Here is a 14,304-nt window from a genome sequence, read left to right on the forward strand (position 1 = left end):
ATATAGGCTGTAATGGATATTTTACTAACGAAAGAGTGAAAATGGAAAGGCTTCGTACGGGAACAAAACAGACAATGGACGTGTCGGGTACAAACCCTTCGTCAGCACAACAATACACAAATAAATGTGGAAAACAAATAAAATATAATGAAAAATAACTTGTATCGTCTGTACTCAATGGTGGTTGCAGTATGAATGAAATGTTAGTGTGGCGTGGGTAGAGGATAGGGTGCCCCAGGGGGGTGATCTAATTGATAAGCAAAGGTCAGGGTCAGGGAACAGAACTTTCCAGACTATAATGGAAGATAAAAGACATATTGGTAGTAGTAGTAGTAGTAGTAGTAGTAGTAGTAGTAGTAGTAGTAGTAGTAGTAGTAGTAGTAGTAGTAGTAGTAGTAGTAGTAGTAGTCAGTAGTAGCAGTAGTAGTTGTAGTAGTAGTAGTAGTTGTAGTAGTAGTAGTAGTTGTAGTAGTAGTAGTAGTAGTAGTAGTAGTAGTAGTAGTAGTAGTAGTAGTAGTAGTAGTAGTAGTAGTAGAATGCTGTAGTGGAACAGTAGGGGGCGGTGGAGGGGGCGAGGTGAAAGGGTCACGGCGGAGGTGGGGGGGGGGTTGTTAAATGAGCGAAGGTCGAATCTTCGCGAAGGAACGATGCGATAGTAAAGTGGAATACACCGATAAATAGATAGATGGATAGATAGGTAGATAGTCAGAAAAGAGGGGAGAGAAGGGAGAGAGAGAGAGAAAAAAAAATTAAGGGGGGGGGGGGTTTGGTTTGAGGCGTACTGGTAGAGAGGGGGAATTAGAGAGAGAGGGGGGGGGGGAGGGAGAAAGAGAGAGAGAGGGGGGGAGAAAGAGAGAGAGAGGGGGGGACAAAGAAAGAAAGAAAGAAAGAAAGAGAGAGAGAGAGAGAGAGATAAAGGGGGGAGGGGAGGTGAGAGAGGGCGAGTAAACAGCCGAGTGATAGCTGGGTCTATATGTATATTAATGGATAAAAAAGTGGATGATTGGACACAATGAGAGATAGCTAGGAAGGTAGATGACTATGAATCGGTGGATAATCAGTAGATAGATAGCTAGCTGCTTGTATGATAAGATAGAGATAGATAGATAGATAGATAGATAGATAGATAGATAGATAGATAGATAGATAGATAGTAGGTAGGAGTAGGTAGAGTAGATAGAGTAGATAGTAGTTTAGTAGTATGTAAGAGTAGTAGTAGTAGTAGTAGTTAGTAGTAGTAGTAGTAGTAGAAGTAGTAGTAGTAGTAGATAGTAGTTAGTAGTAGTAGTAGTAGTAGTAGTTAGTAGTAGTAGTAGTAGTAGTAGTATGTAGTAGTAGTAGTAGTAGTAAGTAAGTAGTAGAAGTAGTAGAATAGTAGAAGTAGTAGTATGCAGCAGCAGTAGCTGTAGTGGCAGAAGTGAGAGCAGCAGTGGTGATGAATATGGGTGACGTTGACATCTAGTGGTGGTCAATCCTGGTGTTGAGTCCTCGTGGAGTCAGCGTTCCCAACAACTTGATCAGGTGAGTTTCCCTACGTCGACGGGCGGAAGTGTCCGAATGGCAAAAACTGAGCACACACACGCACACACTGTACATCGCAGTGGTCTGGCAGATTGAAGTGTCTGGCCACTGCTGTGTCTGCACAGTTCGATATGTCACGCAAGTGCTGCACGAATCTGTCACCCAGCCTCTTTCCGGTCTCACCAACGTAAGCAATCCCACACAGGGAGCACGTAATCGCATAGACTAGATTACGGTCAGTGCAAGTAAACGGCCGCCTGATGTCCCAAATCTTGTCTGGAAAGCTGACTCTGTCATACTCCCACAGGTGCCCACAAGTCTTGCATCGGGGTCGCATACACGATCTGGCTTTAGGTCCATCCCTGGGTATGGGTTCCAGGCGGCTTCTGACAAGGAGATCCCTCAGGTTACGATCCCGTCGATATGCTACCAACTGGGGTTCTGAGAAAACTCTGTGGGTGTCTTCGCCCGCCTGGAGGATCCCATAGTTCTGCAATAGGATGTTCCTCACTTGATCGGCATGGGGGTGATGCGTGAGGACTAAAATGGGATGCTGTGTCTCCTGCTTCCTGGCATTGCGAGGCCTCATTGCTGCTTCTCTTGACACGAGGCTGGCTTTCCGGACAGCGTTAAGCAAAACCCTTTCGGGATATTCCCGTGCCCTAAAAAAATCGAGCATGCGATCACGTTGAAGCGCAAATTCATCATCTTCCAGACAGAGTCTCCGCAAGTAGTACTACTACTACTACTACTACTACTACTACTACTACTACTACTACTACTACTACTACTACTACTACTACTACTACTACTACTACTACTACTACTACTACTACTACTACTACTGTTCATACTACTAAAACTACAACTCTACCTACCTACCTACCTACCTACCTATCTATCTATCTATCTATCTATCTATCTATCTATCTATCTATCTATCTATCTATCTATCTATCGAGCAAGCTAGCTATCTATCTACTGATTATCCACCGATTCATAGTCATCTACCTTCCTAGCTATCTCTCATTGTGTCCAATCATCCACTTTTTATCCATTAATATACATATAGACCCAGCTATCACTCGGCTGTTTACTCGCCCTCTCTCACCTCCCCTCCCCCCTTTCTCTCTCTCTCTCTCTCTCTCTCTCTCTCTCTCTCTCTCTCTCTCTCTCTCTCTCTCTCTCTCTCCTCTTTCTTTCTTTCTTTCTTTCTTTGTCCGCCCCTCTCTCTCTCTTTCCCCCCCCCCCCCCTCTATCTCTAGTTCCCCCTCTCTACCGGTCCGCCTCAAACCAAACCCCCCCCCCCCCCCTTAATTTTTTTTTTCTCTCTCTCTCTCTCCCTTCTCTCCCCTCTTTTCTGTCTATCTACCTATCTATCTGTCTATCCATCTATCTATTTATCGGTGTATTCCACTTTACTATCGCATCGTTCCTTCGCGAAGATTCGACCTTCGCTCATCCAACAACCCCCCCCCCACCTCCGCCGTGACCCTTTCACCTCGCCCCCTCCACCACCCCCTACTGTTCTACTACAGCATTCTACTACTACTACTACTACTACTACTACTACTACTACTACTACTACTACTACTACTACTACTACTACTACTACTACTACTACCACTACTACACTACTACTACTACTACTACTACTACTACTACTACTACTACTACTACTACTACTACTACTACTACTACTACTACTACACAACTACTACTACTACTACAACTACTACTACTGCTACATACTACTACTACTACTACTACTACTACTACTACTACTACTGCTACTACTACTACTACTACTACTACTACTACTACTACTACTACTACTACTACTATACTACTACTACCAATATGTCTTTTATCTTCCATTATTGTCTGGAAAGTTCTGTTCCCTGACGCTGACCTTTGCTTATCAATAAGATCACCCCCCTGGGGCACCTATCCTCTACCCACGCCACGCTAACATTTCATTCATACTGCAACCACCATTGAGTACAGACGATACAAGTTATTTTTCATTATATTTTATTTGTTTTCCACGTTTATTTGTGTATTGTTGTGCTGACGAAGGGTTTGTACCCGAAACGTCCATTGTCTGTTTTGTTCCCATACGAAGCCTTTCCATTTTCACTCTTTCGTTAGTATTTTACGACCACCAGCTTCAGGCAGCCCTTACCGTTTTCTACTTTTAATGGATATTGTAAGAGTATTTGTACAAACAAAATGCCTAATAGCTGGCTTAACCATATGAAATAGAGTTTGTTCCATTTGAGAACGTATGGAGCAGGCACCGTGTAAGCCAGAAAGAACAAATTCTGAAAAATTTTGTATGAACCGGTCAGAAGGTATGAGGGTCGACCCCCAAGTTGAGGATGACTGATTTTTAAAATTTTTTTTCCTTTTATTTTTCTTTCTTGCTTTGTCTCAAACACACTTGTTCAGAATTTGCTCCATCCGGCTTATCAAGTTAATTAATGACACATCGTGAAATGTTTTGAGTGTTGTAAGGAATATGGGAAATACTTTCAAAAATAATTTTAATCAGTGCTGATGGTTTTCCTCGGATCCGCGGAAATCCGCGATTTTGGAGTCCAGAGGAGGAATTTCCTCCTTTTAAAAATTACATTTTCTCGAAACAATGTGCTAGCAATGAGAGAGTTGATGTGTGGTGGAACACACAGATGCAGTTTCCCACTCTCCAGAAGTTAGCTAGAGTATCAATGATAGTCTATCATCTCAATTGCTCTAAATGTTGGGTTTAGGGTTTAGTGCAGTAAAAATGGGGCTTAAAGGCAATCGCTCAACATTTTCCTACTTTTTCACGTTTTGTCACCATCAGCAGCACTGTTTAATCACATAATTTTCTATTTATTTATTTATTTATTTATTTATTATTTAATTAATTTATTTATAATTTATTTAATTATATTTTTTTTATCCATTTATAATTCTATCTATTTACAGAGCCCCCATCTTCCAGACCTGTGATGACAATAAACAACGGACAGCCTATAGAAAACGGTGGTTATGTAAATGTAAAGAGTGACATCCCTTTCGTTTTCAAATGTCGAGTGAATGGAGGGTATCCAGAGGTCTCCAAGGTGAAAGTTACATGCACTGGTGGTAAAAGTCTCAACACGGAGCGTTTTATAGACGAGGTTAGCCAGACTTTAACGTTTGGGAAGATTAACGACACGAAATGTAAATGTGAAGCTGAGCATATGACTGGATGTTACGACAAAACATCGGAGATCATCATAACTGTTAATGACCAATGTGAGTTGTAATTAAACACAAACGTTTCAAAGAATCTCTGGTAAAAGGTCATTTTTATGAAGTTCGTCTTCACTAGAGGAATTCAAGCGTCGATTGAAGACATTCTTATTCTGACAGCCTTTCTTTTGATTATGTGTATAATTAGCGTTATTCGTGTACTGTGTTAGGACTTAATCTATGTTATGCGCCCAGATCCCTCCTGATGAAGGGATGTTTGGCACACTATAAATCTATACCATTATTATTATTATTATTAAGTTTCAACCCAAAGTCATCAATATTTAAACTAATTAGAAAAGTTGTAGAAATTTTAACATGAAAGCAGCATGTTTTCCTAAAAAAAAAAAAATAAATTATTGTGTCTGCTGGAGTAAGTTGCCAGGGAAGGACTAGATTACATTTCATTGACACGTCATCATCGACAAAATTGAACAAGCAAAATTATGTAAGATTGTTAGAAGAAAAAAATTATTCCAGACTTTGTTTCACTTTATCCCAATCAGTCATTTGTCTTTCAACAAGACTGGTCAACCTCTCACACTATTAACACTACTTCCCTGCCTTACTTTTAAAGGGCTGTTTGGGTCTTTTCTAAAAAAAAAATGTAATTACTTATATTGGGCGGTTTTAATCATTCTGTATCGTCATTATATGTTAAAAAACAACATTTTTCGTGAATAATATGAATTATCTGTGTTGATACCCGTTTTGCGACCTAATTTGGGGGCCTGGCATATCTTGTGGCAAGCGTTTCTCCATTACTAATGAAGGGATAACCTCCATATTCTTTCCTCTTGTCAACATTGTACCATGATGTGTCATCATAGAGAGATTTTACGGCTTTAGCTTATGGAATTTTTATTTGAACATTACAAAGTTGAGAATCAAAATGTTATGACAAAATGGATGTTAAAAATTTATAATTTGGATTATAATTCAAAATACACATAAGCCATTATCTCTGTGATAACTGGAAATTTTCAGACAATTTCATTGAATAGATTCTGAGAAACGTTTGAAACAGTATCCCATACCTTTAGACAAATGACATATTGAGAAAATAACAAAATAGCTTTCTGTTTTTCACACTTTTCTTACTACCAGTACCCTTTCTTTTCGACTGTGTTTTTCGTGCCTTTATAGTCCATTTTAAGAAGTTGGACTTCAATAAAATTATTTCAAGATAGTAAAATAGCATTTTCCACCAAAATCTCAAAATCAATTTTTGAAAGATTTTCCTAGTAATTAGACTATTATTTCTATTGATGATGATTGCCCATGATTAAGTCATGACTTGAATCCAATAGACTTTAGCATTTGGTTAATGATATCCAACATGGTTTATAAGGTCAGAAAAATTTTACCTTCAAATATTGATCAATTAAAACGACCCCAACCTGTTAGAAAAAAAAAAAAGTCTCAAGCCTGACATTATTTTGAAGTCCCAGGATTGAGACGTTTTGACAAGGTAGAAGTCATTTTAATTGATACCAGATGTTAAAATTTTCTGGCCAAAATTGAAAAATGATGTTTTGTCAAGAGTAATGACTTTTCATTGGAGCCCGGCCACCTATTAAATGATTTAATTTTGTTAAACTAACTTCTTAAATTTTCCACCAAGCTGGGTCTGTTAGATATGATGGTAAGAAGTTAGCAATAGACTAAGATCCTTTCATAAGGGTAACACGAAATTATTATTCTGTTCATCCAACGCCAAAGAATCCGGGATAAACTTTTTACCTTCTTCTTCTTCTTCTTCTTCTTCTTCTTCTTCTTCTTCTTCTTCTTCTTCTTCTTCTTCTTCTTCTTCTTCTTCTTCTTCTTCTTCTTCTTCTTCTTCTTCTTCTTGTGGAAACCTCCAATATTGTTGAGGATCACTCCACAGTTTGTAGGATTTTACATTATAAACTCGTTAGTAAAACACTGCACATAATACTAATAAAAAGTACATAGATTAAATTTTTAAAAAATAAAAATATTATGCCCCTATGGCTCTGAAAGCATCTTTAAATTTAAAACAAGTTTTTTTGGTCAGTTTTTATTCGTTTACATTTCAGATGCAGCTAAAGTAGTGGACTTCACCGCCAACACTGAATCACAAGAAGTGACAGTCGCAGCTAATGAAATGGTGACCTTTGTATGCGATGCTGAGGGCAACCCGAAACCCAGCATAACTGTACACCGTCAAAGACCCTTTGAGGTCATCCCATTACAAGACATGGCATTAGGGCCATATAAGGTCAGGGGTCAAGGACAGAAAAAGATGTTGTGTCTTGACACAGGGGATTATAACTGTGTTGCTGACAATGAAGTTGGTGATGGGATGAACAAGTCTGTGTCCATCTTTGTCCAATGTAAGGATTATCCCAATGACGGTGATGATGATAATAATAATAATAATAATAATAGTATAAATAATAATAATAATAATAATAATAGTATAAATAATAATAATAATAATATGAATAATAATATAAATAATAATATGAATAATAATAATATAAATAATGATAATAATAATAATAATAATAATAATAATAATAATAATAATAATAATAATAATAATAATAATAATAATAGTAATAATGATAACAATATGTGACCCCTCGTCTCAAAACGGTATTAAGTTCGGGATGATTAAGTTGCTGAAAATTGAATTTGTGGCCAGAAATATCAGACTTGCGTTGAGTTTATTTGCTTTATTAAGGAGAATGAATATCATATTTTAGAATGCTAAATACCAGTAATTCATGTCTTTGGCCAGTTTAGTTTTAATTTGACTTTTTATCATGAGTTTCATCCCGACATAATACCGTTTTGAGACGCTGGATCACATATAATAATGTTAATAATAATAATTATGATGATGATGATCTTCTCTTATTCCAGGTGTTCCAGAGCTTGCACCATTGTTTGATCCAGCCAAAGAGCTGAAACTGAAAAATGGAAACGATTTGACTATACGCGTTGAAATAGTTGGTTACCCTGTACCAACGGCGTACACTGTAAAGAAAGTCCAAGATGGTAATTCAAGAAGGAGAAAACGAACTGCGAAGGAACAGGTAATCGCTGTTGACAGATACAATGTAAGTTACGTTCCTGGTCAACTCCCTGAGGGTACAGTGCATCTCACAATGTTTAACTTGTCCAGCGAAGACTCTGGTCAATATGTCTTGACCATCAACAATGGGATAAGCAAGGGACTAGACTACGACTTTGAAGTCAAGGTAATTCAATCAGGTAATTCAAGTTTTGTCATTTTTAAAAATTGTTTTGGCTTTAATAGAGATTTTGATAAAAAAAAAAGGTTGTTTTTTTGCCTTTAGGTCATTTCTGTCAACACAAACACACATCTGCAAAATAATAACAATAAATGTCTCCTTAAAGTGTTGATTAAGTGTGGACTAGGTAACATGATTAGAGCTTAACACCATCAAATCCTTCACTGGAAATTTTAAGAATTTTTTTTTCACTTTTTGGTCAGAAAGTTTTAACATCTATGTCTACAGATGAAGACAACATCAACATTTTTGATACATTTAATTTAATTTTAATCATTCTCAAAATTTTTTGACATTCTTTTGACATTTCAAATAAAGCGCAGAAAACACTTTGAAAGAAGAAAAGCTATTTGTGAAGGCTTCAAGTTTTCAATAAAGTTTTTATATTTTTTATTAATTCAACATCTCAGGAGCTGCAAAGTCAAATACTGGGAGTGACTCGGATAATACGGCTGTCATAGCTGGGGTGGTGACAGGTGTTGTAATCGTCATCATCATTGTAATTGTCGTGAGTGTCATACTGAAGAAGAGAGGTCAGTGGTTTTTCTAATGGCTCACAAAGTGTTCAAGATTGCACTGCCTATTTATGCTGATATTATCTTTATTTTACGCTTTAACTTTTTTAGAAATGTTCCCTTTTTTTCCTCTCTGCCATGTATGAGCTTTTTATAGTATGCATATTTCCCAACCTTTCTCCTGTCTCAGAATTTTTACAATTTTTAAATGACAAGTGAGCCATTCTGCTACTGTTGATAAACCACTGCCAATAATGGTCTTTTTGTTCCCTATGTCCTTTAAAAAAAATAAAGCCTAATGTAATTTTACCCGCTAACTCAGGACTGTGAAAGTACTTCAATGAGTTGAGAATAATATTTAACAGGAATATATCACAAAACTGGTTATATTCCTCATGCTTGATAATGATGATAAATCTTTATTGTCCACAAAAAAAAAAAAGAAATTTCAGTGATTTATATTACTTGAAGAGATATGATAAACATTAAATGTGTAAATGATAATGATATAATATTATAGTCAACACAACAAGTGTCACTCATTCATAACACACTCGGAGGTACTTCAGAGATGAAAGCACAGCACTGAATATATTGTTTGGAGGGTTGAAATTCAACACTGATTACAAAATTTTATATATTTATAATTATCAGGTGGTCACAAAAAAAACCCCAAAACGGCCCGCTATTTAATTTTTTCTCTTGTAAAACTTTATAAGAATATCTTTTCCAAATTTTCACCACTATTAGAACTATTCTTAGTTAATAGAACTGAAAACTGTAAAAATAATTGGATGAGTGGTTTTTGAATTATATAAAATCTTGTAACACCACCTTAAAATTTTGATATTGCTAAACAAGATGATTCAAATTATTGTGGCATTTGCCCGTTTTAATTCTTTAAAGAAGACACTTGTTGCTATGCTGGGAATCTCTATGCATATCCAGTTACAGATCTGTCAAAACTCTAATGAACCATTTCTACACTGAAGAAAAGAAACTGTCTTTGACATTCCAAGACTTTTCTACAGAGAGGACATACTGAATATTTCTCTGTCGGCAATCTGGATTTTTAGTAATGTATTTTATGGTTTCATTGTTTTCTGTTGTTGGCTGAAAAAGGGTTTTGAGCTCGAAACGTTCTGTGTTTGGTAATTTGTTCTTTTTTTTAAGCTGCTACCTTCATTTTGGTTTTATTACTTTCCAAAGCGTCTAGCAGCTTTTTATTACTTTGACTACAATTACTTTTGTACTTTGTTTGTCAGGGAAGGGGAGCTGGAATAAGTATTCATCTTCAGATGTTCCAATGAAATCCCGTACCTGAAATAAATTGTCACTGAGTAGAAGACCAGAATGAGGTTTCTTGCCAGGTCAGGACTTGTTTTTTTTTTGTTTTTTTTGTTGTTTTGGTCTCATAACTCATAACGTCATTATCAATTATCTATTTTACTTTCACATAACACATGAGTTGGATAAAGAAAGAAAAAAAAAGGGGGGGGGGGGGGGGCTTTGACATAATATTACATGACTCAAGTTTTGAAACAGTCAAGGTGAAAGTCTGGATGGGGTTCCTGACCTCCCATAGAGGGCAGGGAGGCACTTGCTGTCTTCTATCCCCTTGTATCTGTTTTCAAATTGCTTTCTATCTTTGTCTTGGAATGAGATTACTTGGTTTTGTCCTGGCCCTGACTGAGAGGGAAACAGTCAAATCCATAGTTATTTTTTGTTTTGGGAGATGATATACTTTCATTGTAAATCATCTCTCTGTAATGTATTATTATATTTGTGATTTTGAATGTATAATGTGAGTATTTGAGTGTATTCCTCTTTGTTGGATCTTGTGCTTGTGTCCGGATGAGACTTATAGGTGATCTCAAACTAAGTACATTGGACTAAGTACATTGGTGGTATGCTCTTGGGTTCTACATCTGATCCCTATTTGTTCCCAGTTCCCCTTTGTCTTACTTTTTCTTGGGTGCTTTAATTGTAATTCTAGAACTCTTTACTATCCCATTTTCTTCCTTTTTACTGGTGCTGATATAACCTAAATGTGTTGCAAGCGCCGTAAAACCCTTAAAAACAAAACAAACAAACAAGGTGAAAGTAATCAGATAATATGAGGAATTTTTTTTAAGCAGTTGTATGATAAGATTTCAGTGGCAGAAGTTTAAGAAAAACGTAGATTTCGTGACTTAGTCAAGAGACTGAAATTGAAAAAGTGCACTAAAGCACATTCTTTTCTCTTTTGAGATCAATTTGTTCACACATTGGAGTGGTATACGTTTTATATGTGTAAATTTTGTATATTTATTTGTAACCTGCTTATTATCTATTGTTTTATTTTGCTTTATCTATACTTCTAGTCTTTCTGAAACAGACTCCTCGCTTTCCAAATTTGCACCATGTTTTTAGGTTGTAATATTGTTTAATATAATTTTATCCATCATACAAAACATTAATATTGTATGAATCATTTCAGTTTTAGATCAAAAACTTTTCACAATCGTTTCTATTTTACAAGTCCATATATATATACATTTGTTTGCAAGATGCTGATAATAATAATAATAATAATAATAATAATAATAATAATAATAATAATAATAATAATAATAATAATAATAATAATAATAATGATGATAATAATAAAAATAAAAATAGTGATGATGATAATGATGGTGGATGATGATGATGATAATAATGATAATAATAATAACGATAATAATGATAGTAGTAGTAATGATAATAATAATAAAAATAATGACGATGATGATAAAATATTCTCTTTCATTTCAGCTCGAAACTGTCAGCAGTTGCAAGGGAAGGTTGGAGCCACAAAATAACAAAACACGACATATCACTACAACAACAACCACAACATGAGAGGCACCAATCCACTCATTATTAAGAAAATACTAGATTTCTTCCTTAATAAACAGCCAGATGATATTTTTTTAAATTGTAAATCATCTCTATGTTATGTACTGTTCTTTTTATTTTTTAACATTTGATTTGTAAAAATTTGAGTGTATTCCTCTTATTGGAAACTTGTGCTGGTCTCTGGGTGAGACTTTTGGGCGATCTCATACTAAGTACACTGATAGTGTGCTCTTGGAATCTACATATGTTCCCTATTTGAACCATTCCCCTTGGTCTTACTTTTTCCTCAAGTCCTTTTAATTGTACATCTGGAATGTTTTTGGTTTCCGATTATCTCCCTTTTTACTGGCACTGATATGACCTAAATGTGTTGGAAGTGCCGTAAAACCCTTAAAACAAACAACAAACCATGTTCTGACTAAACACCTTTTTCATTGTGGCCAGAAAATTTTACTGTAAATTAAGTAACTAGACATTCAGGTGGAGCTAAAAGAGAAAGTCGTCTGAAAAGAAACTCCCATCAAACAAGAGTTCCGGTCTTTAACATCATACACTTTAAAGCAGCTGGATCACAACTAAGTCACGACACCTAGATGCCTTTCAATTTTTTAAATTTTTTCTTCATAAAGTTGGTATGCTGGCTGGAACCTAAGACTTTAAGGCCAGTATTTTATTCTAGCATATTTTGTGTTTGCTCTTACTCACTATGTCATCAGTACCTTTAAATAGATTAAAATGACCTTCAATTTGTCAAAAATCTCAATCTCGAGACTTCATAAGAAGTCTCAGGATTAAGACTTTTTGATGAGTTGGGATTAATCTTAATAATTTGATATTTTATGTAAAAGTTTTCATGCTATATTTGTTTTAATGGCCTTATTTATTCGTGTATTTTAGCATCTCAAAACATCTCAAGTGTATTTATCACATAAAAAAGTGACAATGAAAGATACACAGTAGAACATGAAGAATGAGAGAAGGGAGGGGGTGGGGTCGCTTTTTTAATCTCCCATGGTGATACTCAAGTTCTACTGTCTCCCAATTATTATAATTTTATTTTTAAACAAGGGCCCACTGTAAAGGTCAATTTCTAATATTTGAATCTGTGATATTTAACAGGCGTATCTTAAGATTAAACATATTATGCACTAGTCTTGCTCTACTAAACAGATGAAAACGCATTAATATGTTATTCGCAGATTTTTATATTTTATATTTATTCACACTCTATCGTTATTTCTTTCTATTAAAATGATTTTAAAATTTGCAATATTAACAGGAAAGATTTGTTGTTATATGAACTGTATACAATGATATAGACTTATTTATTTTTAAAAGTGCCATATTTCAATAAATAAAATATAATTTTTCTTCCTTGTTTTTTTTTCATGCCCTTTTGCATGGTATTGTTAGATGCCGTCACCTTTGCATTCTATCAAGGAATATAGATAATCCGTTTAAGAGATGTCATCAATGGGAATGGACCTTGTTGTTGAAAAAGAGCAAATTGAAAGTTAAATTAGATAGAGCCCAAGGGGGAAAAAATGAAAGTGCCTGAAGCGGAGGCTTGAATCCAGAACCAGCTGGATCCCATTAAAATATCTTAGCCACTCAGTCACCTTGCCCCCTTATATATCATCTGAACACAAATTATAGTGTTATATTCTTTTGTCTTTTAATGGCTTTCATGACGTGTATCCTCAGATTCCATTTAATATAATTTCGCATGTACTATTTTTATAAATGGTGCTATCAGCTGTTGATATATATATATATATATATACAGTTCACTCCGGATAATCGCAACACCTCCTGGGTGGGGATCCTGACCTCCCATAGTGGGCAGGGAGGTACATACTGTGTCTTCTATCCCCTTATATCTGTTTTCCAACACGCTTTCTGTCTTTGTCTTGGCATGAGATTACTTGGTTTTGTCCTGGCCCTGGCCGGAGTCCTAGCTGGGAGGGAAACAGTCAAATGCATAGTTAATGTTTTGGGAGATGATATTTTTTTCCTTGTAAATCATCTCTCTGTTATATGTTATTATATTTGTTATTTTTAATGTATAATGCAAGCATTTGAGTGTATTCTTCTTTGTTGGATTTTGTGCTTGTGTCTGGATGAGACTTATAGGTGATCTCAAACTAGGTGCATTGGTGGTATGCTCTTGGAATCTACATCTGATCCCTATTTGTTCCCAGTTCCCCTATGTCTTACTTTTTCTTGGGTGCTTTAATTGTAATCCTAGAACTTTTTACTATCCCATTTTCTTCCTTTTTACTGGCGCTGATATAACCTAAATGTGTTGCAAGCGCCGTAAAACCCTTAAAAACAAACAAACAACATCACAACACCTTGGGATCAGCGAAAATGTTGCGATTAACCGAAGTTGCAATTAACCGAAGCTGAGTGTCCAGTCTACTATTGCAACATTTTACACATTAGTGGTAAACACAAACCAATTGTTGTGAACATTGTTCATAGTCCGCCACAGACTGGGCAATATGATTGAATTAAAAAAAAACATATGACAGCCCTGTATAGATTTGTCAAGCAAAAGCAGCTTTGATGCAAGTCGACGTCTTATTCAGATTGGATTCACTTTCACTCTTTTGTTCTTAACATTTGTAAGAGTCAAATAGTTCAGCCGTGATGAGAGACAATAGAGCTCTCACCAAACTCATTGATCACAATGCACAATTGTCAATCTAAAAACAAAGGATATCGCTCAGTCTCTCTATACAACAGTCATTGTCTACCTGTTGTAAAGACTATCCCCAGCCCCCTCGCCTCCTATCTAATGGCCACAGATTACATCACAA

The 14,304-nt window shown here is 35.8% G+C and overlaps 2 protein-coding genes across 9 annotated transcripts in view; both read left to right on the forward strand.

Moving 5' to 3' along the window:
- Positions 1 to 12,852, forward strand: part of LOC144960165 (uncharacterized) — a 52,135-nt gene extending 39,283 nt beyond the window's left edge. For 6 of the 8 annotated variants that reach the window (XM_078893179.1, XM_078893177.1, XM_078893176.1 and 3 more), the window contains 6 exons: positions 4,495 to 4,806; positions 6,864 to 7,160; positions 7,696 to 8,046; positions 8,498 to 8,620; positions 9,868 to 9,972; positions 11,399 to 12,852. In XM_078893179.1, the coding sequence (XP_078749305.1) occupies positions 4,495 to 4,806; positions 6,864 to 7,160; positions 7,696 to 8,046; positions 8,498 to 8,620; positions 9,868 to 9,926 (1,142 nt within the window). In that variant the 3' untranslated portion in view covers positions 9,927 to 9,972; positions 11,399 to 12,852. The remainder of the gene's footprint in view (positions 1 to 4,494; positions 4,807 to 6,863; positions 7,161 to 7,695; positions 8,047 to 8,497; positions 8,621 to 9,867; positions 9,973 to 11,398) is intronic. The other 2 variants (XM_078893181.1, XM_078893182.1) reach the window with 1 other exon arrangement.
- The window catches only part of LOC144960167 (uncharacterized), a 289,349-nt gene that overhangs the window by 36,613 nt on the left and 238,432 nt on the right, over positions 1 to 14,304 (forward strand). The window lies entirely within an intron of this gene.

The sequence above is a fragment of the Berghia stephanieae genome, chromosome 14 (genome assembly GCF_034508935.2).
Source record: "Berghia stephanieae isolate SIO BIC M18660-M18661 chromosome 14, UCSD_Bste_1.3, whole genome shotgun sequence".
NCBI classification, from domain to species: domain Eukaryota; kingdom Metazoa; phylum Mollusca; class Gastropoda; order Nudibranchia; family Aeolidiidae; genus Berghia; species Berghia stephanieae.